Below are 23,190 nucleotides of genomic sequence, written 5' to 3' on the forward strand. Positions count from 1 at the left end.
GAAGGATCTGGAGGAGATTCTACAGGGCATCCTGGACAGCAGACGCTCTCCTCTTTATCCATCTATCCCTGTGCCACACACCCTGAAGTCTTGTGGCACAACGATAACCCTTGCTCCCCAAGATGTCTCTCATCAGGCTCCACTGCATGCTTCACTGGTCTCCTCTAAGCTGGGTGGGGTATAAATTGTGATTAATATGCATCTATAAAGTCTTCTAATGTTTGTCACATTATGTTTAGTACTCAGATAATGCTCTACTGTATTGCCTTAATGAACTGTGCATTATTTTTCATAGCAATGTATTAAGGCATATTTGTAGTAATACTGCTTAAGCACTCTAAGCTTTACAAAAACAGATATTATGTAAACCCTTAGAGACCAACACTAACATAAAATTCACAAGTGCTACTTGAGAGGTTTTTAAGTACTTTAATGACAGTACGATACTGCAACAGCTCCGATCGCACTGGGGTTGAACTACCAGGGATTACATTTTATTTTTGTTCTTTTTAATTGCATTTCTAACGGCTTTAAATGTAGTTAAAATACAGTTAGTCTTGAAAGTTTTTAAAGAAAAATATATCTGAAAATAATATCTGTTTTTAAATACTTTGCAGAGCTGCAAGAAAGCTGCAAAACTAACAAGAAAGTTAGATGTTACTCTTTTGTACTGCAAGCCATTCTTAGTTAAATCAGGCCTAATTTTAGACTTAAAAACTAAATTAAAATGTTGCAAAACATGACTTGTTTTAATCAAACGACTGCCAACTATAATTGTTATGTCTATAAACTATTTAGACACTGTTCAGATGTACTTTAAAAATAAGGAATGCTCACCAACTAGCCAGTGGATGGCTAGGCCATACAGTTCAAAGGCAAAACAATGATGTATAAAGAAAATGTATGTACAATTCAGAGAAAGAGTAAGGGTAATTAACATTGATCAATTGGTGCCATGGAAAAACATACAAAACATATCAACATCACACCTGAAAGAATGGATGAAAGACTACGAGCTTATAGCACTGAATACATTAAACTGAACTGAATGTCTGAAGTTTTATCCTCTACACACATGAAAACATGACTGAAATAAATAAATAATTTTACTTGCTTGCACTTTGCCACCAGCAGGACAAAGCGAAAACCTGTTTTTTTTGTATTTGCACAATAATGCTAAGTGTAGCCATCTTCACAAGTATAAATACTGGATATGATTATGTTAAGAAGATAGTAAACCCTTTCAAATTAGGCAGTTTTCATTTAATTAAATAATAAAATTGAGGTGCGTGATTTTTTAATTATTTAAATATGACCCCATGGTAAATGACAAGGTAACCTGTCAGGAGGGGGTTGGCAGGAGAAAGCCTGTTCTGGTAGCAACACTTTGGTAATGGAAGTTTGCATCTAACCCAATAATTTCTGGAACAATGTCATTTGGACAGATGAGACCAAAGCGGGACCGTTTGGCCGTGATGCACTTCTCACGCTTGAACAAAACCAAATCTAGGATATCAGTGCAAAAACTTTATGCCACCTGTCAACACTTAGCTTAAAAGATGGGGGAGTATTGTTTCCACCTTGATTGCATGTTGTGAGGACTATTACTCATTCTTAGAAAATCTTTTTCTATTGTGCTTTTGTCAAGACATTTCAATGCACAGCCTTTGAGTTGTTTATTGTATCAGACATTCGGATGGGATTAAATTAATAAAAATTAGAGAAAATAAGGGATATTGAGCAAAGGAAAGGGAAAGGCAAAGAAAATAAGTTCGTGTAAATCGTAATACTTGCGTGGAACCGGGCAGGTTTGTGAATTATCCTTGGCAGATGAAAGGGAAGGAAAACAATTAAATGCCACCTTGTCTGTTTTCCACAGAAACTGTTTTCTGACTGTCTTTGTTGTTGCCAAGATAACATTTTGCACTATGTGGCTTTATTCAAATTGTAAAGTTTGACATCGTGTTCATGTTGACAAAATTTTACAGGTCTCTACTTTTGTGTATGTGTTTCTGCTTGCTAGTCCATTTGCTTTTGTGTATATATAAAATCATACATTTACAAGATGAGGAAGAAAAATGCAAGATTCAGTCTGAAAGCAAAAACTTCAGAGAAGAGTAAACAAAATTTCAAAAATGAAAAATAATGGATTACTATCCTGATATAGGTAATTATAATTTAAATTTTGGCTTGATCTGAAGGAAGGGATGTCTTTAAAGCTCTCCTTGAAACCAATCGTAGAAAGCTTCTCATGATGACTCTTTGCAACATTTTTGACAAACTATGCAATCGAAGTGAAATCTGTCCCTCGACTCTTTACACAATTGCACAGTAATTCTCCACTGAGAGCTCCATTGATTTAGACCAAATTTGGCTAAGGATTTCACACAGTTCTCCCGAAGCAAAAGCAAATCTGCTAATCCAAATGCAGGAGCACTCGCAGTCCTAGAAAACTCCCACTGGCTTGTGGGCAAGGCTCTTCTCAGAACAACAGGTTTATCCAGTGAGATACTGATGACCTGTTGCAGAGATAATGGCTTCATTGAATGACTGAGGCGGAACCCATAATTACCATGAATAGGATGCATTGGTACTTGAGGGTTTATAAATTTATCATACTGTTCATGAAGGAAGATTTTTGTTTGTGTTTATTTATGGAGTATGAAGAATACAGATTAATATCAAATGGTGAAGAAAAAATAGTGTTTAGTCAAACTTACTGGAAAAAAAATGAATAGGCCTTAGCATTAAGGTTTAATTTTTATATTTGATGAGTTTTAATGCATTAGTTTGAGGGAACTTTACCAATTAATGCTCAAAACCGTCTTTACTTATACCGTTGATATTTCACTTTGTGTCATTACAACTTAGTAACTGTAATACATTTTCAGTCTTATAATCTGTTTTGTTATATTCCATAAGATTTAGTGCCGTGTAATTGTAGAGACGAGCTAAGTTAAGTTATTCAAAAATGTATACAAATATTTATAGTGATTTTAGGCTCTATTTGTATGTCTTCACCACAGCCAACAATAACTGACAGACTAAGAAATCTGTAAGGTTGCAAGTGCCTAATGCTTTGGTGTTTTTTTTCATACCTTTTAGTAATGCATGTTTGCACAATTCAAGTACTAGACTAATACTTTAATATAAATACAACAGTACTTTAAGTGGAGGCTAAAACTGGGCTGCAGACTATTGTTTGTACCTTGGATAACAGGACTGATTTTTTTACAAACACTCAACATACACAAATTCAAGTCAGATGTTCCCATGTTTTTTTGTTTTTTTTTGTCCACAGAAATAGACCAACACTTGGAAAACCATTGAGAAACACTTAGAATAATTATTGCTGCAGCTTTTGAGTGAATGATTTCATTTGCGTTATTTTTTTTCTTCCACAAGAAGCACCTATGCATATATTTAGAGGCGCTATAGAGACATACAGTATATTTCAAGTGTGTGGGTGTTAACAGAGAGCTGCAAGTGATTCAAAGGGACACATGAATATGCATGTGCACATGTTAGACAGTACGTTATTTATGCAAAGGCAAACAAAAAACGGAAAAAGTAAGCAAGCAGACCATGTTGGAAAAGTGGCTTCAAAAGAACTTTTATGTCGATATATTTTTCACTGGGCGATAGTTTAATTGAACATTTTCTCCAGAGCTTTTGGAGTGAGATAGGTTGCGTACTTGGTACCAACACAGCTCTCTGTGTCTGAGGCTTTTCAATTACCCATATAGGTTGTATTTTCAGCCTTGCACTTGGGAATTGAGACATATTTCTGAATCCATAGGAACAATTTCAAAATTGTTGCAGTTTGGTATAATTGCCTTTAATATTGTAGTGCAGGGAGACGAATACAAAAGATGATTAAGCTATTATGTACAGCTCAAATCTGCTGGCTTGCTCTGCACACATTCTAGCTGGTTGACTTTTGATCCAACTTTTTGGCTTCTTTACTTCTGTAAATGGAATGAAATGGGAAAAAAAACCTTGCATGAGCAATTTTCCTATTTATCCCCGACACTTACATAAAACTCCAGAGGTCATCAGATAAATGACTGGTTGCCTTTAACAAGATTAACTGTTCTCTCTACTGAGCAAATAGAAATTGCCCGAGAGGTGTACTGTTTCAATAAGGCTAACCATAATTTATAATCACAAACATTATTCAAACTGTATAACCTTCTGTCACTGCAGTCAGGTTCTGCACACCTGACTGCATCAAATATTTATGTTTTTGTTTTGTAAGAAACTTAAAGGACAAGCTGTATTACCCTGTAAGTTAGAAAGACAAACAGTGAAATACTTCAGGACAAAAAGAGTCAGAACAGTTGTCACATTTAGTAATTATTATAGCATCAATTGTGAAAGTTTTTACTCTTAACAAGACAAATTGCTACATATTTTAAGTTTTCAAATCTTTCAGGTTGAGTTCTCTTTAGAGGAAGAACATTTTTCAAGTCGCCACATCAACAAGACTGGAAGAATATGGTTCAAATCTAAGAAATTAACAAAACTAAACAAAAAAATAAAAGCTTAACAAAAAAATTAAATAAGATGTATATACTTTGTACTTTTTGTTGTTTCAAAATTATTCTTCTTATTATTATTTTTGCCTAATTATTTCTTTAATTTACATCTGTAAAATAAAGTTAAGGGACAGCCACTGATGAAACAACAAAGCTAAAGTGAACAGCGACTCATTCAAAGTTTATTTCAGACTATACTTGGATTTGGGGCACAAAACACAGAAACCTCACTTTCTTGGAAAGAAAAATACTTATAAATGTCAACTGATTAAATAAGGAGCTTGAAAAACAGTGGGGTAATTTTGATAAAGTATAATGTAATCAAAAAAATAGTTGCAAGGCCACTTTTTACAATAAAACAACAGATTAGAATATTTCCATTTTTATCAGAAGTAAGCCGCTTTGTTAAAGAATGGAAAATCATTTTTGACATTTCCTACTCACAGTCACTACAAAATGCAGATTTAAACTCACACGAGAAGTGATCATGATGAGCAAAGTGTTTATTATTTAACTGTCTATAAGTAGAATTAATTTGTCATTAAAAGCAGAAAATATTTTTGCCAGGATGCGTGACAAGCGTGTATTACACGTAATCAACACTTCAGAAAATACCCATCTGGTTTGCACATGTTTATGCTCTGTTACTATGTTTCATTTAAGATCATATTTATTTATTGTTGTGTGTAAGAGATTATGATATGAAACCCCCAAAAAACATTTTCTCACATTGCTTAGCGTCTTGTTTAGTATTTCTTTTTTTAATCTTTTTTCTCTGTGATAATCTGTTTACTAGTAGCCTACCCTGGGACTGAAAGGGAACATTTATAACTTGCATAAGCAACAATATATTGTATATATGCACAGTATCTTTGCTGTACTAACAATAAAAACTACATAAACAAGGTTGTGAAAACAACATATGTATGCAACAAACAAAAAGCAAAATGAAGATATAGATAAAAATATACAGAACAATAACAGACCAGGCTAAAGATGACAGTAAGAAGGAGGAGGAACAAGGGCACAAAGATAAAGTGCCCCATGTAGAAAGAAACGTGAAGCCATTAAAATCAGAAAAATACACAGAGGAAAAGAAGGGATGTCCTGTAAAAGGGACAGATGGCAAAAAAGAGGCAAAAAGAGAAGAGGAGGGAACATAGGGCAGCGGAGGATGAGCTGTAGGACAATCATAGATCATTTTCTGGCAGCCTCGATTTGTCATGCGGTTATTGGGAGGAAAATGGAATCGAGGGGCAGCAGCAAGGGTCAGAGGGAGAGGACGGGGGTCCAAAGGTGGGAGCATGAAGCCGGAAGGGAGCAGTAGGAGCAGACAGAAAGCGTGATAAACTCCACACTTCGCATCACCTTAAGCTTTAAACAGAAAGAGAGGATCAAAAAAAACATTCTACCCTAAGACTTTTGGTTTTTACTCATGAGTTTATATACACCCTATATACAACAATCATTCAGCAGTTATATTTAACAGTATAACACAGTCTGATGAAACATCTATATAATACTACTATATAAAATACCCTCAGTCAGTAGACCTGTTGTGTTTGCTCATATCTCCTCCTCAGTCGTTGTGTGCACCGTTTCTTCATCCCTAAGCCTCCAAGATGCCAGCAAGTCTTTAAGCCTTTGAGCTACGAAGACCCAGGGGAAGCTGGATTTCTGCAGGCAGATGCTGTTTAGTCCTCCTCAACCAAGTAAACAGCCTGGCTCATTTCAGGCTTCGTGGTTCTGCTGGTCCATGAGATTTGTTGCTGGAGAGCAAAAACATCTTCTGCAGCTGCACTACAATCTCCTCTTCTGCTTAATTGTACAAACAGGGCAGGACGAGCTCTGCAGAAATATCTGCGGCCAGGTGGTTTGTACTTGTTCATGGGATTCCAACAAACCCATGTGTCTTGCCTCTTTAATTGGATACATATTCTCCCCAAAGAAAGATGTCAAGGTTTCTGCTACCAGTGGGTTGTTTTATTAAGTGTTACAGTGAAAATAAGACTAGAGCAGTCCACTTTTAGAATCTGAAGAAAGCTTGGCGTAGTAGGTTACTGGATCAGACGGACAAATGAACTAGAAACGGAGAATGGGAGTCTATTATTAGAATAGTGTTGAAAATTTCATTTATTTCTGTAATAATGGTCACAATGGCAAAATTGTTACACATTGGATTATATATCAAGCATGTTTTTGGTTAATTTAGATGATTATAGCCAAACATTTGCTAAATACATAAGACCAATAAAACTGATTTTTATTCAAAAATCACCTAATTTTTGAATAAAAATCATTGGGTTTGTATTATGTATATACCGGTATATAAATGTTGAATTATAAATGGAAAAAAATATATATTTATGATCTGGTGATAATCAAATTTGTGGTGGTAGTGTAGAAGTTTGTCGTTGTCCTAAGTGAGTTCCCTCTTTAAATAATACTAATATTCACTGTCAGTACTCGAAATTAAATTAATTATTAATAAGCTAATTGATACATAAGCAGCGTTGTGTAAATTACACAGTGCTCTCCCTCCCTTTCTCTGTGCTGCTCATAAACATTCAATCACTGTATAATGGCGATTATATACTTTAAAAAAAAAAAGTCAGGAAGAAATCCCCATAAGAAAGTCTTGTAGTAATCCTCTCTCTTTGTTTAATTGCATCAAGCACAGATGTGGATCCTTGTGGCAATTAAATACCTGATCTGAATAAAGCATTCAGAACAGTCAATACTGATGTTAATGCCAGGCCTGAACAGGACTTCTGTGTTACCAGGCCTTGCCATTTTTTAAATAGTATTGGTGACTCATATGATTGTAATGTGGTGGATTCAATTGCCATGGGGTTTAGGACATTTGAGTTTGCATTGCTACTATAAATATTACAGCAGCTAGTTGGCATTTTAAGGTACAAAGTTCGCCTAGAATCTAAAATCTGAATCGCCATAAAACCCATTAGCAGAGGGAAGCACAACTGCTTAGACTATGGACCTTTTAAAACACAGAGTACCAATAGCTCCCCAAATCATCACTGAGTGAGAAAACTTTAAATTGGTCATCAGGCAATCAGGATTGTGTGCTTATCAACTCTTCATAACAGACTTTGGGGCCTTGATTCCCAAATGAACAGCCTGGTCCTTTTTTTTATCTCTTTAGCTAAGCTTATCCTTGTTTTTGTTTTGTTTTTTTGCATCTTTTCCTAACAAACTTTTCCTTTTGCGTCCCACTTTCCATAAATATTCATGGAAACAGCTCTCTGTAAACAGCGAGTTTTGTTAGCAATGACCTTTTTTACAGTTTACCTCCTAATGGATGATGATGTATATATCTGTATTGCCCTCTCTTTATCTGTTTGAATACACAACCTTGCACCCGGCTGCTCTCTTAATCTTCAGAAAGTGCTTATTGCATATGCTCCTCGGCAGGCCTTGAAGCAGCTGTGTTGGCTGTTAGAGGTGCTCAGGCTTGCTTTATGGTTAAATGATCTGGGTCAGGCTTGGCCTTTTGGGACTTTTACGCAGTGGATGGATTACCACTCGCCCCCTGAATACGAATGCTTTTAAGTGTCTGATCTGTGATCAGGACATTTTTTTCCTGATGAATAGGCAACGAAAAAAGGCTGACCCTGAACTTTACATACTTCACATTTGATTATTTTTCTTGACATACTGTACTATTTTTCTACATTATCTCTTACACATCATTACCATTTCTATATACAGTAGCTATTGTAACAAGACAAATGAGCTACTTTTCTCCGTGTAGTTGGCCATTTTCAGTGGTCGTTATTGTCGACTAGTGAGACTGAGTGAGACTTGGTGAGACTTTTTTTATACGAAAATATAAATGGTTTTGTTAGTTTTATTAAAGCTACTCGACCTTATCTTTTAAAAAAGAAAATCAATCACCATTTTGTGTTTCAGAAATTAAAATAATAAAAAAAACTAATTCAAGAAATAATCACAAACTTGAGACACATCCACCTTTACTTTCAACCAATGATCTCCGAGACTTCAATGCCTCAATTCTATCTTTTCATAAAGGATTTCAGCTAAAGATTTATGAAAAGTGATGGGAACAAAGCAAAATGTCTGGCTAAACATTTGGCCCTTCTTCATTTGCTTTTCTAGATGTTAATAGAGGCAGATATACAGTAAGTAAAGTACCAACTACTTGCACTATTAGCACGGCACTTGTCAAACAATTTGTAGCTGTAATTATGAGACTTGAACATGAAGTTGAGTGTTGGAGCCTTGAGACTCTTATTTTGTAGTAACTACACTTCCATAAATTTTAAATGAAATCTAATTTATCGATGTAGCACATTTAATAGCAATTGTTGTTGGCCACAACAATTGCTATTAAATTGTTGTGGGCTGTGCACAAAAACAACGAATAACAGTAATTCCAACATAAGAGAAAATACAAACACGGTACGAGAAAGAAAATAAGCTCCTACTAATTTTAAATTTTGCATGAGGCAGGATTTCCTTTACGTGGTAGAAAAACACAACAAGAAAAAAAACATCACAGTAATTCTTAAAGATTTAGTTTGAGATAAAAAGCAAAAGAAGTAGTCTCAGGTAAATGCATTGTTACACCGACATAGGCTTTGTTTGTTGCTACAAACCTCAAGCTATCAAATACTTATGCACTCTAAATTTGTCTCGCACTCCAACTGAAGGCAGATCCATTCCTTTCAAAAAATAAACCGCAATCTGATCTCAAAGATGTGCCAAATTCAAGGTCTTCTTTGAGAACTGCTCGCAACAACGGGAGTCGGGCTCCACACTACAGAGTTAAATAACAAATGATGCTCCCACTGATTGCTTGTGTATCTCCTAACATGTCAGAGGAGTGGATTTTAATAAGTCTACCTATAATGCACTCTCCTCGCCTAGCAACTCAAACTCCTCCAGCATCCCACCCAAAATGATACCAGTTTAGCAGCATCACGCTGTTGCCTTCATTTGTATTCTAGGCTAGGGAAAAAAAATCCAATGTTCTGCTTGGCTGCAAGTGTTTTCTTCTGTTCAGTGCCACAGACAAAAAAAAAAGGAAAAAAAGAAGGAACAGCACTTTGTGTGCTTTTTAATTTTTCCTGGCCTCCCTCATTAGCACTGAGGGAGAGGTGTACGCAGAGCTGGCTGCAATAAATCAGAGCGAGGAATGAGGGACGAGATACGGAAGGTGTGCCCATGTCTGGACATCCTTCTGTGTGCAGTGTATGCCGTTTGTGCCAGCACTACGCTTCCCTGCACCAACACCATGCTCTCTGTGTCTGGTTAATGATTCATGCTGGGATAAACACTTCCAGGTCATGGCCAGCTTTATTCCATCTGAGAGATGAGTTCAGTTCAGGTGCCAAGGAACAACTGTGCCGCATGCTGGAATATTTTAATGTAACGAGAAAGAAATTTAGCAAATTTAGCAAACGCGTGATTATTTAGGAGTATTTAGGAGAGCTCCATTTTTTTTGAGCACTTCTGTTCATGTCCGACACATACATCCACGCCTTGTTGTCCAACCATATCAGTCAGAAGGTTTTATAAGTTTCTGATTGTTCTTGCTATGCAGTTATACATTCCTCTTTCTAACCAAGTACATATTGTCAGGACTGCTGATCAATGTCTGTCCCTCCAGCTTTTATATATGTTTTCTTTTTCATTTTTGATGTTTTTCCATTAGCTTTCTATGTCCCACGACTCGTCCCTGTATAGAGCTTACACACATTTTACAAATGGAAACAAAATAATTTTGCCCATCGATTGAGAATGATTTGCCATTCTGTTTTGGTGCATCAGAGAAAACCTCAATGCAGCATATTTTGTAACAGTGATTCCTTTTGGGGCAGGACAATTCCCAAGGCATAAATACTTCTCATGGCACCATATGTTTTAGATTTGAAACCAAGAAAGACACTATTCAAAACAAGAACCGCAGGACAGCACTTGTGTGTCCAGACACAAACAATGTCAGCTTTTAAAGCAGAGTGGGTGGAAATTGGTCTCACTTTCTCCAGAGTTTGATAACTTAAAGTGCCTCAGGTAGAACATCTAAATCAAAAGCAGGATGTATAAAGCCAGCTGAGCAAATTTCTTCTGTCACTGCTTTAATTTCTGCGTGTGAAATTTATAGTCCCAGCATTTTTCCGTTTCTTGCCTTGGCATTAAACATGATGTTGTTTCTTTTTGTGGCGTGTGTGTGTGTGTGTGTGTGTCCCTGTCATTTTTCAAACTGTGACACCAACATCGACAAAACAACTAAGGAACACAAAATGCTACTGACAGCTTAGTGTCATGAGACGTATGGTTTCGCCATCAGAAAGCTGTGGGTGAAATGTGTGCAACACTTGCATGTGCGGGAAGTGTGTGCGCGAGTCGTGCCCTGCGAGCTGACATGTCAACATCGATAAATTTCCCGAGCACAAAAAGCCAACATGGCTATCTCTATCATATCCCATTATAGCATGTCAGCTAGGCTGCTTTTAAATCATTATCCACAAACACCGGTGACAATAAGATAGTAGAAGCCCTGGGATGAAAGAACAATCCGTAGCAAGGGCTAATGTTTATTGCACTTTATGCTCAAGTGTCTCGAAGGTCTGATTTTAATGAGAAACTCATGGGCTTCAATTTTGACATATGAATCCATTTTCTGACCTCATCTGTCACACAATACACCAAGGAACACATTCTATGAAAGTTCTTTTGAGCCCCTTTTGTCCGTCATACAATAGATTTTATTATTATTATTATTATTATTATTATTATTATTGTTACAGATTTATTATCTAATACAAAGACATCTAAAAAGAAGGATCCCAACACAGAGGAGTAGTGATGTGTTGAAATGAGCCATATTGGATAAGATTTGTTGAACTGTTTCCTGAGAGGAGATAAAAATAAAAAAATAAGGACTTTGCTCTGTTGCACAGTCCTTGAAAGAGTGCCCAAAAATATCCAATATATTTACTTCACCAAGGTATTTTTATGGCCTTCTTCCTTCCTTGAAATAAGATTTTGAAAAAGCCTGTTTGAGATAGCAGAGATTGCCAATGAAGTGGCAAGGTGAGGCGTTCGCAGCAACAGTTAAAATCTAGCAGGGGAAAACAGGAAAATTCATGCACTTGTCCACCAGATGAAGGTCGAATCCACGTTCGTAATTTGTGGCAAACCCACAAAGAAGCTCACATTTGAGGACTTGTCTACTCACATGCTTTATGCCTCTTTTATTTAAAGCAGACAAAAGTAAATAAATACATAAATAAAAATCTTTGAGAGTTTGATATCTGATTTGTTATAAACCTTTTGTGACAAAGTTGAAAAATCTTCCCATTTACTTTATAGACAGGAAGTGCTGTGGACATTGGTTTGCTTATATAGATATTTCTGGGACACAGCACTTACGAAAGCATTAATTTCCTTTAGATCTGTTTACATTTTGCCACATTGCAACCATAAATTATTCTACCTGAACCGGGAGCCTGGAATACAAAATATTGTATAAGACGACCAGCTGTCAAGCCATCTAGGTGACAACATGTGATCAATGTGAAGGGTGTGATCTGGTGAGACGAGTCTGAAGTTAAACATGAAAGCTGTTTGTGGAAGACTTACGTCCAGTCGAGAATCAGTTCCAACAATTAAACTGATGTTAATTGAGAGTTTCTAGCTAATTTTACTGAGCTTTAGCTAAATTGCAAAAAAGAATGAGCAGGATCTTCCATCTTAAACTGGGCAAAGCAGACAGAGACGTACCCAAAAGGCAGCTTTAAAATTTGTCTTTTCAAAGTTCTGACTCAGATGGACAGGGTGCAAATGCAGACCAAAAATTTTCAGAAACTATATAATTTAGTTCAACTTGAGAGAAAAGTGGAAGATGTGCAACAAATGGCCTGAGATCAGCAGCAGAACCTGGGAACCTTTAAGGACTCACATGGTGCCCAATCTCTACCAACTGAGCCACCCAGTGCCCCATTAAATGATGAATTTGAAGAAAGCAGAGGTCACCCAGACACTTCAGTAAAAAAATAAAAAAATAAAAAAATCAATCTGATATTTTTGCATGTGGGCAGCAGATACAACACACCTTCAACTCGTGTCAGACCAGTGTAGAGATAAACATAGCCAAATAAAAATCCAAATGTCTACAACTTCCATGATTGAAAAATTAGCTAATGTCCTTAAACAGGGTCAGCATTATATTAAAGAGAAACATTATGGCGTCTTAATTCTCTTGAAACCAGATATATATAAAAAAGGGTAATCTGGATTTTTTCTTGGCAGTAGAATTATGGAAGAACCTGCTGGAGTTAAAAGTGAAAGTAATTACAGTCATGATTTAAATGGATCACTTTTCAGTTAAATTTCAGTTTCAATTTCTTAAGCACTAAAATTTATGAATGACAGCAGCTCTTCTAAAATGCACTGCTAGTATTTTTTTTCAGAACAGCTTAGATATTTTTATGCATTTCAGCAAGAGATAAGAGAAAGTAAGATGGAATATGCTCATTTTGCAAACAGCAAAAAAATAAAATAACTGTCTTTACCACTGTTTGAATACAAGCTACTGAGGCGAATGTGTGTAGAATAACATATTGCACCACCGCATTTGCATAGAAACAATGTGAAGCCACAAGCAATGGTTTATGGTTTGATCATAGGCACATACTGCTGCTTCTGCCTGTTTAGATCCGTATGCTGCATCTTAGATGATAAATTTAGCCTCATTAACTCCATGTTTGAACAACTGCTGTCAAAATTATTGCAATAACTTTATTATTTCAGTCTCTCAAATAAATAGCTTTTAAGAAAAAGCTAAATATGCAACATAGCATAAAATAGATTTTTATTACTTGACAGTCCAGTAGCAATCTAGCAATAGCAATCTTCTCCTGATTTCTGTTTAGTTGACACTTTATCAAACTAACCAACCCCATTTGAAGATTTCTTAGTTTTTGGTCAGTGATGTTGAACTGTGCAGGAAATCATGATTCCTTCAGCAGGAAGCTAAAGTTTAGGAATGCGGATTCACAAATTTCAGGCTCTACAGAATAATTAAAACCCACAGATGCGCCTACTGAACGTCAGTATTTTTAAGGTCAGCTCCTCGTCAAGAGTTGCTATAAAGCTGAAACCACAGCCTATTAAAGAACATCAGTGACAGACTGAGGCTGTGGTTCTCTTCAGATCTGTTGTTCAAGACCCAACATTAATTTAAGCCTCTCTTTGTAGAGCGCATCAGTGATTAAAAAAAGAAAAAAAAAATCTGTCTGCATCTGTTTTTCATAAATCAGTGTTTAATTAGGTGAGATCCTCCGAAAACTGGGCACACCTACCGCAGCTTTATTTAATATATACTCCATATTCACATAAATCAGCCTCCGCTTTAATGTCTCCTGTCGTCTTTAGGTGGTGTCTCTGCACTCGTCTCTTTTGTCTTCCTCCTCTGCCATCTCTTCAGTTAGATTTCATCTATTACTATTTCATACAGGGTGCTTTATAATGTTGGAGTAGCCCCCTGTAGCTCTACATCTTTTTCTCATTGTTGACCTTTCCTCTCTACATCCATCTCCTCTTGTCCCTTCTTTATCTCTCCCATTGCACCCCTCTGCTCTGTCCTCTCTCTCTCTGTGTTCCTGTCGTCACATTTTAACCCTCCTGCCATCCTGAACAGCATCTCTATCTCCTCTAACGTCACTTGGCAGCAGGCACGCATGCTTGTTTCTGTTGCGGGCTGGTTTAGCTGCCACAGAGGAGGCAGACCTCACCCAGCCTCCGCGCCCCATCCATCAACCGCCCTGCAGAGTTAGCACACCATCTGACACTGCCTATTTTATTTTTTTCCTCCACATCAACACCTTCAGAGGGCTGCCGTGGTTTTGCAGCAGCAGAAAGAGACGCCAAGAGCTCAAATATTTCACTTTTATTAAAATGGTGGAAAACCTGTGAGATTAAAAGTCACAATATGCCTGTGTGGGACAGAAGAAAAGATTTTAATAAAAAGAAAAAAAAGTTTTCCTGCATTTTATTAATTCATAAAGTGTATTATACATACTTAGTGCAATTGTGAACCATGCACGCTTTTAAAAAGTACAATACTTTATTTTACTCAATTTATTTTCGTATATAATTTCAATCATCTTGCATCTAATAGTCTTGCTTCAGTGAAAAATAAAAAAATAAAAATAAGAGAAAATCCTAATCAGAAATGCTTGGGTGCAGAGTTCTTGGTGGTTTTTCTACTTTACAGTATTTGGGTTATTTTCGCAAACACCCTCGGTTTATTTGGGTCAAGACATTTTGTTATTGGGAGAGATAACACTTCCATGTTTAGTTAAAGCTGCACTGCACCAATCACCCTAAAATTTAGGCCTCCTTGGGGCTTTTTGGGGATGAATGGGCTAAGTTATTTGAAGGAATTTTAATGCAGCGTTTAGCATCTTTTATTGAACCGACACACTGTTGTCACATTCTTACTGGAGGGCTGCCAGTTTGCTCTGTTACTTGATAAAAAAATAAATAAATAAAAACAATGTGGGGCATTTTTACAAGCACTAAGAATATAAAAAAGTCACAATTATCTTGATATTTAAGTCTTAGATGCTTTAGTTTTGGGTTTCCAGCCATGTTTTACTATGAATCTACCCAGTATGAAGTCACCTTCATCAAGAAAATGAATCCTTGTCAGAATAAATCAAAAATATGTGACTCTGAGTTAATTTTAATGGCCATATACTAAATGTAGTGGATAAAAAGATAGGATTTGATGTAGTAGACATGTGTTATCAGCCCCTCAAAAACAACATTAAAAAAAACTTATCTGACTCATTATGACTGTGAATGAGAAATACAGATAAGCCCCAAATTATTCATACCCCTGGAAGTACTTCTAGTAATTGACACAAGATTCCACAAAAATACATAAAACAATGTGAAAGAGCAATAGCTTCTGGTTTACTTACTTTTTATCTGGAAAATGTCATGTCAAAAGTTATTTACTCCTATCTCAGTTGATCTTTATTAATATGAAAGTTATCAAATCTTTCTTCAAATTTGCATGTTTCCACTGGTATCTGGATCATTTATACTCACTGCACAGATTCTCTAAAAGGTTAAATTTGACTCTTTGGTAGGGCCTCTTCAGAACACTACTTTTATTTTCTTTCAGAAGAAATACTTTGGTAAAGTTAAAAGATTACTTTAAACCAAAATCTTCCACAGGTATGAATATTATCTGGCCAACGTGAAATTACAACTGTAGTAGAGTGAATAAATTGAATTCTTGTTTTATTTGAGCTCTTGTACTTTTTGTTTTGCTAAACACATTACTTTGGCCTGATTGGACAATAGCATCTACATTTATTGTCGTCTTGGCTCCTCTTTGCCTTTCTCTGTAATTTTAAGCAGAGTCATTGTGGTCCCTTTATGTCACTTTGTTGCTATTTTGCAGTACTTAGGAGTCATCCCAAGTTTCTCTACAGCCTCCATGCATCTCTTTGAGGTTATTTTTGCTTCTCTCCGTCTGTTTAGTAATCCAACCATGGGTAGTGAAAATGAAAAAGTATTGAGTATAGCACAACAGAGCAGAGGGAAATGGGAAACAATTGAGCTCAACAATTACTGAAAGATGGATTTCGAGAGCTGAAAGGTAGAAAGCATAAAAGAAGGTAAAAGTAGGTTTATGAGCTAAATCCTTTCTACTCTGCTGGAAAAGACCAAGTCCATATACCACAGTACTTTACAACACCAAAATGTTTTTGTTTTATTTCACTCCATGTAAAACACTGAAAATCCAATACCCCAAATATCCATTAATCAGTCTGGTATTTATAATGATCCTCCAGGGCATAATTATCAAATATTGGCATAATTATATACTCCACATGTCTGATGCAAAGTGTGTACAATCTATGAAAACACAATCGATGAGGTATCAAAAAATCTCTGAATTAACAAATCCATGTAAGAAATTTAAATATTCACAGGGGCATTCAGGTACGGCCCTGAATTTGAATCTGTTCTTATTTCTCGTCGCCCAAAAATCCTCGTGTTAATTGGATTTGTGATGTTATGGGAGGATGTCTACATTCAACTTAGTGTGTGTGTGTGTGTGGGTGTGTGGAGGGGTGTGCGTGCGCGTGTGTGTGTGTGTACCAAAACAAAACTTGCAGGAACTAAGCAAAAGATCAAGGCAATATGTCATTAATGAGACCTAAAAGCCTTGATGTATTCACAACCTGTTCACTAATTTATTTGTCAGCAAGTACTTAACTTTTAGATTTATGGTGCAGCATCCACAAGAAGCTAATTGGACTGCAAGTGATGTTTTTGACCTACTGTTAGTTAAAGCTTCTTTTCATGTTTGCTCACATGAGACAGGACAATTAACAGGCGTAAGTGCAGGGAATTGGTAAAAAAGGTAAAAGGAACTGAAGATGGATAAGTGTTAATCTTTAGCATACAGTGTCTCACAAAAATATTTATGTCACTTCAAATTCCTTGCCTTTATTTACGTTACAAAGATTTCTTCACTATAATTTTGTGGGATTTCACATGACATTTTACATGACAAACACAAAATACAAAATAGTTGTCATGTATAAAGACAAGGATACACGATTTTTTTAAAACTGTTTGCACAGAGTTAAGTTCTTATGTTAGCTTAAATTTGGGGTTAGTTCCACATTTTAGCCTCACCTCTTACTACACCACAGTTTATTTAAACCAGGGTTCTTGAACTCCAGACCTCAAATGCCAGTGTCCTGCATCTTTTAGATTTCTCTCTGCTTCAGCAGACCTAGCTCTAACATTAGCTTATTAGCAGAGCTGTGGAGCTTGACTGCATGCTAGTGAGGAAGTTTATCCATTTCATTCAAGTGTGGATAACAAGCAACACATCTAAAGGCTCCAGGACTCTGGACCTCAAGAAACGCGGCTTGAGACCACTAATCTAAACTTTCCTAGTGTCATTCTTCATCTCTGTCCACACCTCTTTGTTCCAGGCTCCATCTAAGTTGGCTTAGGAAAAGCTATTTCCTGAAGACTTCACCTCTATGTTGCCTCTTCCAAAGTCTTTATCAACAAGTTTCCTCAGCTGACCCGTCCTCACACCTGATCCATCTTTTACCTTCAGCTCTTTGTTCAATAAACTTTAAAACTATTGTGAAAAAACATTTTAAAATTTTGCTGTGAGGTTTTTAGTCCCGTTTACTCTAATCTGCCTTCAGAAGTCTGCTAATGAGTAAGTAGAATTCACCCGTGTGTATTTTGGTCAGAGCATGAAAACAGCTGTTCTGTAAAGGCCTTCGATGTTTGTTGAAGAACATTAGTGGGTAGACAGCAGGACTATGACCAGAAATCTCAAACTCAAAATATCTAGGGTCTACTTGAGGTTTAGTCAGGACTAGAAATAGTATATGGTAAAATGGTTACTAGTAAATGTCCTGCACTTGTTTAGCACCTTATCAAGTCCATAGGAACCCAAAGCACTTCACACATATTCAAAGAGCATCTGTGGCTACACTGACAGAGGTGAGGCTGCCATGCACCGTCGCCACAGGACCCTCTGACCACCACCAGTAGGAAAGGCGGGTTTTGCCCAAGAACACCCATACACAGGCAGACAGAGCGGGAATTGAACCCACAACCCATTGATTGATTCCTACCACTGTCCCCTCCATTGTCCCGGTCTGTGGTATTCCAAAATGTATTTCAAGTGATAAAAGGAAAAAGTGCTGCTGCTTCTAAACTTTAAATATACTTTTGAACATAACTTTTATTACTGTAAAGCAAAGGCTATTTGTGACTTTTACACAAAGCACTGGAAAACCTGTGAAAGGATTGGAGTAATTGTCCCAAACATACATTTTCTCTGCCTCTCTATTCACATCCCTGAACTTGGCTTTGAGGTTAGAAATGCTCTGTTTCCACATTACTATAAAAGGGTTTGCAAATATTTGGAAAGCAGCTATGTGTCTCTTCAAGTCTGCAAAATTCTTTCTGTAGCAAAATTCTTTCTGTACATTGTTACATCAATGTAATTCTCCCCACTGAATGCTGAGTCCCCTCCGCCAGAGCTTTACTTGCTGAAAAATGGCAAAAGTTTTTTTGGGAGAGTGAGGACTTCCATAGAACCGATTTTCTGGAAAAAGGCCTTTGATATCGTCATAAGGTGCTTTGACAAGCAGGCCAAGGCCCTGCAGTTCCTCATAGAGCACATTCAACTCCTTTGCAATATCAACCACAAAAGCCAAGTCCGCCACCTTTTGAATCCTTAAGCTTGGGTAGAGTTCACAGCTCAAACTTTAACCCGTTCTGATTAATGTTTTATTCGAAACAGTATTTTATAATGGTTCAGTTTCACCACCTCTGTTCAAGTTAACATATATGATAGATCAATGTTTTTATCAGAAAACAAAACAAAGATGTTGTTTAAAGCAGTCCTGATGTGACTTTTAAAGAACCACAATGTTGTTCTTTTATTCGATTGTGATTCTTTAAGCATGTTAGCAGACAAAATTTTCAGTGAGATAAAATAATTTCTTCTTCAGCTGCTAATCTTTTCCAAAACACAAAGTCTGAAATATGCAAGAGCACAACTGTCCAAACACAAATGGCCTTTGCTGCACAGAGCTTAGTCTGAATTGTTCCAATCTAATCACAGATGCATAAAGAATAAAGAAAGGCCAGTCACAGACTTTGATCCTGTTAAATAGGCTGTGTAACTGCCACATTTTTATATTTACAACCACACATAAACTCCTCCTCCGAGGTTGAATTTGACATCCAAGTGTTTTTTATTTGGGTTAGAAAAATCGTCAATGCTTCACTGTCCTTGCCAGATGGATAGAAGATTAACTGTCAGACTGTGATGTGTTTGCAGAGCTGAACAAGCCACTTGGATCACTTTCACACCAACATATTTTTCACTGCTTTCAACACAGACTGTGCTACGCCAGCACCTTTTCAATTCATCAAAAACACAACAGCATTTTATTCAGCAGGGGTATGGCCAAAGAGTTATCATGAAAAAACTACCACAATGTGATGTCCTAATTGAAGAAACAACACAATGTGTTTAATGCAAAACTTCACCATGTCTGACAACATAAAATGTGTTAAGAAAATTCTGAGCTACCCAAAGTTTATGTTAGTCAAAGCAAATAAATTTTGCATATTCGCACATGGTGTCTGAAAGTTATCGATGCTTACAGAGAATTTATTAAGAAAGTAATAAATGTCTTCTGGTGGGTAAAAAAAAGATGTTTCAGTTCATAATAGTTTCTTTTACAATTCCTGGCAGACTTTTTATTTTCACAAGGTCAAATCAATCAAAGGTGAAACACATCTTGGTCTCACCTCTGCCATGTGTTCTGGGATTTGTCTGAGGTTGAAGCAGGTGCAGGCAGGATATTGGATCAATAGTAGTTGGAAATGCCAAATAAAACGGAGGTTGTTTTCATTTCACTCGATTCTTTTCTTATGTTTTTATTGGGTGCAGTTGTGACAATGTAATGTTAGACCTGAGGTCACCTAAGAGATATCAGAATATTTTTTCATCCATGGATCCTTTTTTTATATATATGTATACATTATTTTCTTTCTTGCACTTTGACTCTTTGCCACTGAACCCATAATGAACAGAGAACTCACTGAAACCTACCTGGTGAATGAAGACCTGAGCTCCTCGAGGGCTCATGAGCAGCACGGCCCGTCGCAGAGTGTCCCGGTACCGGTTCAGCTCCTCCGTGCGCATCGTATTGAAGAGATCTGTAAACACTCGGCTGATGTTGCGGTCCACCCTCTGCAGGGACACATCCAGACCGAGCCGAGACGCTTGGTCCATGAAGGTTTGCAGTCCTCGGATATCTGAGGGGAGACCAACACGGTCAGAACCACAAATAAAAACACGGAGAACTCTTCAGGCTCTTTAGCCCTGGAGCATAAAACTTACAAATCTTGGTAAGCAGCCGGTGTCTTCAACATAGGCACATGCAAACAATGTTTTTAGGCTTTGTTCCAGGTGCTTGAAGGCAGATTTTGTTCTTTGCACCTGATCTAAAGCGTGACAAAACACAACGAGCACTTGTCGCTTTCTGCTTCCCAGCGTTTGCAGAATATGAACCTCCAGGCAGGTGTTGTTATCCCCAGAGAACTTTGTGCATGTGTCTAGTTTTAGTACACATAAACCACTCCAAAAAGAAATTTTATGCACTCCACACACAAATCAAAAGTGATGTGCAGCAGAGGGCTCACGTTAAGCACAGCAGTCCCAGCGGTCACAGTGGGAAGCAGCTGCCCAGCATGTGCCAAGTCATGCTGCATTGTTAATGAGAGCTTAGAAAAAATCACTGGTTCCTCACTTTTTTGCATCCACTGTAGATTTGTGTTTGTGTTCAACCATGTTGCATCTTTAAAAGGGGTGCTAAGTCATCTCTTGACTTAGGTCAAGAGGTGCTAAGTCATCTCCTACTACTCCACAGGAGAAAATGTAACTTTTTATGGTTAAATATTCAGGCAACAAAAGGGAAAAAAATCTCCTGATCTAATTGGAGAAGTAAATTCGATTGTTTTTGTGGTTTTTCTTTTGTCAGTACCTTGGGCAAACAAAAGGAGCAACATGATGAAGTATCATCTGAAGCAAACCATAAGAATTAGCTGCGCTGTTTGATTTTTCTTACAATTGATGTATTGCCATTTATCTTTCAGGTAGTAAACAGCTAACAGTTGCTGCTGGACTCTCCTCAGATTACAAATGCTCAAAGAGGAGAACAAAATGTGAAATTAAATCGTTCATCACTCTGAAGTGTCCAACTCCTCCAGCATTGTTCTTTGAAATTCTTAAGAAATATGAAAACATAATGCTTTCAATTGCCTCAACTGACGTTGTACACATAGATGAAGTACTTTGAATACAAACAGAGAAGTGTGTGCTTTTATTTGACTACATATTCAAGTCATTGTTTTTCCCTCCTCTGTTTCACATCTTGACCCTTAAATGCTATTTTTTTGTTTCAATGTATGTTGTATTCAAGAGTTACTTAGTACAACAGCGAGCACAGACAGATAACTTTATCTTGTGCACACATCATCAGCTGTATTGATATTTTCAAGATTGATATTTAAACAATGGGCATCAAAATGATTCTGTCAGACTGAGAGGGTGAAGAAGCACAGTCAACATTACTAGAATGTAATGCAGAATGAAAAAAGGGAGTCAACTTTGAGAGCAAAATGTTAAAACTGTCAGTAAAAATGCATTACAGTACATAATATGGTGTTTAACATTTTAAAGAAAAATGTCAAGGTCATTTGATGGTGACATTTTAAAGTGACTAACATTATTAACAGTTAGTATGGTTAGCCCGCATAGTATAACTGTAACAGTCTCTTTATGAATTTTCCAGATGGTAAGTATTTTATTGGTCTTCTGACGGGCTGCAGACATTTTTGAATCCCACGTTACCTGACAGATGAGGTCTTAAACTAGATATTAATGAAACATGGTTCTGCAATCCAGTTAGCCTTGCTGCTGAAGCTTCTTGGGGTCCTCTGCAAAGCACAAAGTGTCACTGTAGAGATTTCTCTCTAGGTATTGCTTTGCAACTAATTGGAAACTTTGAATGTGATAAGTTTTCACTCAAACCTGTTATCTTGTATTTTTTTCTGAACACTAAAATTCTTTCAAAGAAAGAGGAGCTGAGCAGCAAACCTTTCACTAACAGGTCCAGCGCTTATGTTGAAACCAGTTATCAGCATTATCCGAAAAGAAACTATAACTATTTATATTTATAGCTATTTGTAACATTTTTGTGGGAAATTTTATTAGATTTTTATGAAAGTGTTATGATTTAGGTGTGCGAGATGTGTAAGCTTAAGCTTTCAGAGTACTAATAAGTAATTATGGCTCCTGCCTGATATATTATCCAACATTGACCTCTTTATTGGTCTAATAAAGATGTCGGAAAATCAGTACCATATTTGTTTTTAATAGCAGTGAAAATTTTGGTCATCTAAAAAAAAAATCCTTTAAACGGCTTGGGCTAAAGTAAAGACTAGAACAAAATAAACACATTTTGCAACAAACGGATTTTTAACCCCAGAGTTTAGGGTTCCATGTGTACCTACTCCAGGACGTCAATAGAAATGTTGGTTTTTAAAGTCAATACTTCAAAACCAGTGGACGCTTTTCCACTGCTCAGCCCACAGCCATCAACAGGAGAGCAAAAAAGAAGATTAACAAGGAATTACAGAATTGATTGCTTGCCACATTTAACCAAGCGTCATTTTGAGAAACCGCCCCCGAAAGTTTTTTCTTTTAAAGCTCAACCTGTTTCAGCCTCCACTCTCACCCACTCTGTACATCTATCCTTCTGCTTCTTCTGGTTATCTACTAAACAATACCTCAATCTTTAAAACCTGAGCTTAAAAACAATATCCATGGCAATCCTCCAGCATGGTTTTTAGCCTCACATTGAACGTAAAGCAAACTTTCTCATGAATTTGAGAAAAGCAAAAATAACCATATCATGATCAAAAGGATGAGTTTATATTTGTTGGTTTTTTTTTTGCTTCACTGGGCTGTCAAGTAGTGAAAAAAAAGCATAGAAAACATCTTCTGCACCAGCTTGTTTACTCAAGA

At 36.8% G+C, this 23,190-nt stretch overlaps 1 protein-coding gene across 1 annotated transcript in view; it reads right to left on the reverse strand.

Moving 5' to 3' along the window:
- grid1a (glutamate receptor, ionotropic, delta 1a) overlaps positions 1-23,190 on the reverse strand; it is a 239,526-nt gene that overhangs the window by 61,256 nt on the left and 155,080 nt on the right. Inside the window, exon 4 of the mRNA XM_032553886.1 lies at positions 20,212-20,417. Within this exon, the coding sequence (XP_032409777.1) occupies positions 20,212-20,417 (206 nt within the window). The remainder of the gene's footprint in view (positions 1-20,211; positions 20,418-23,190) is intronic.

Source organism: Xiphophorus hellerii, chromosome 22 (genome assembly GCF_003331165.1).
Source record: "Xiphophorus hellerii strain 12219 chromosome 22, Xiphophorus_hellerii-4.1, whole genome shotgun sequence".
Lineage (NCBI taxonomy): Eukaryota > Metazoa > Chordata > Actinopteri > Cyprinodontiformes > Poeciliidae > Xiphophorus > Xiphophorus hellerii.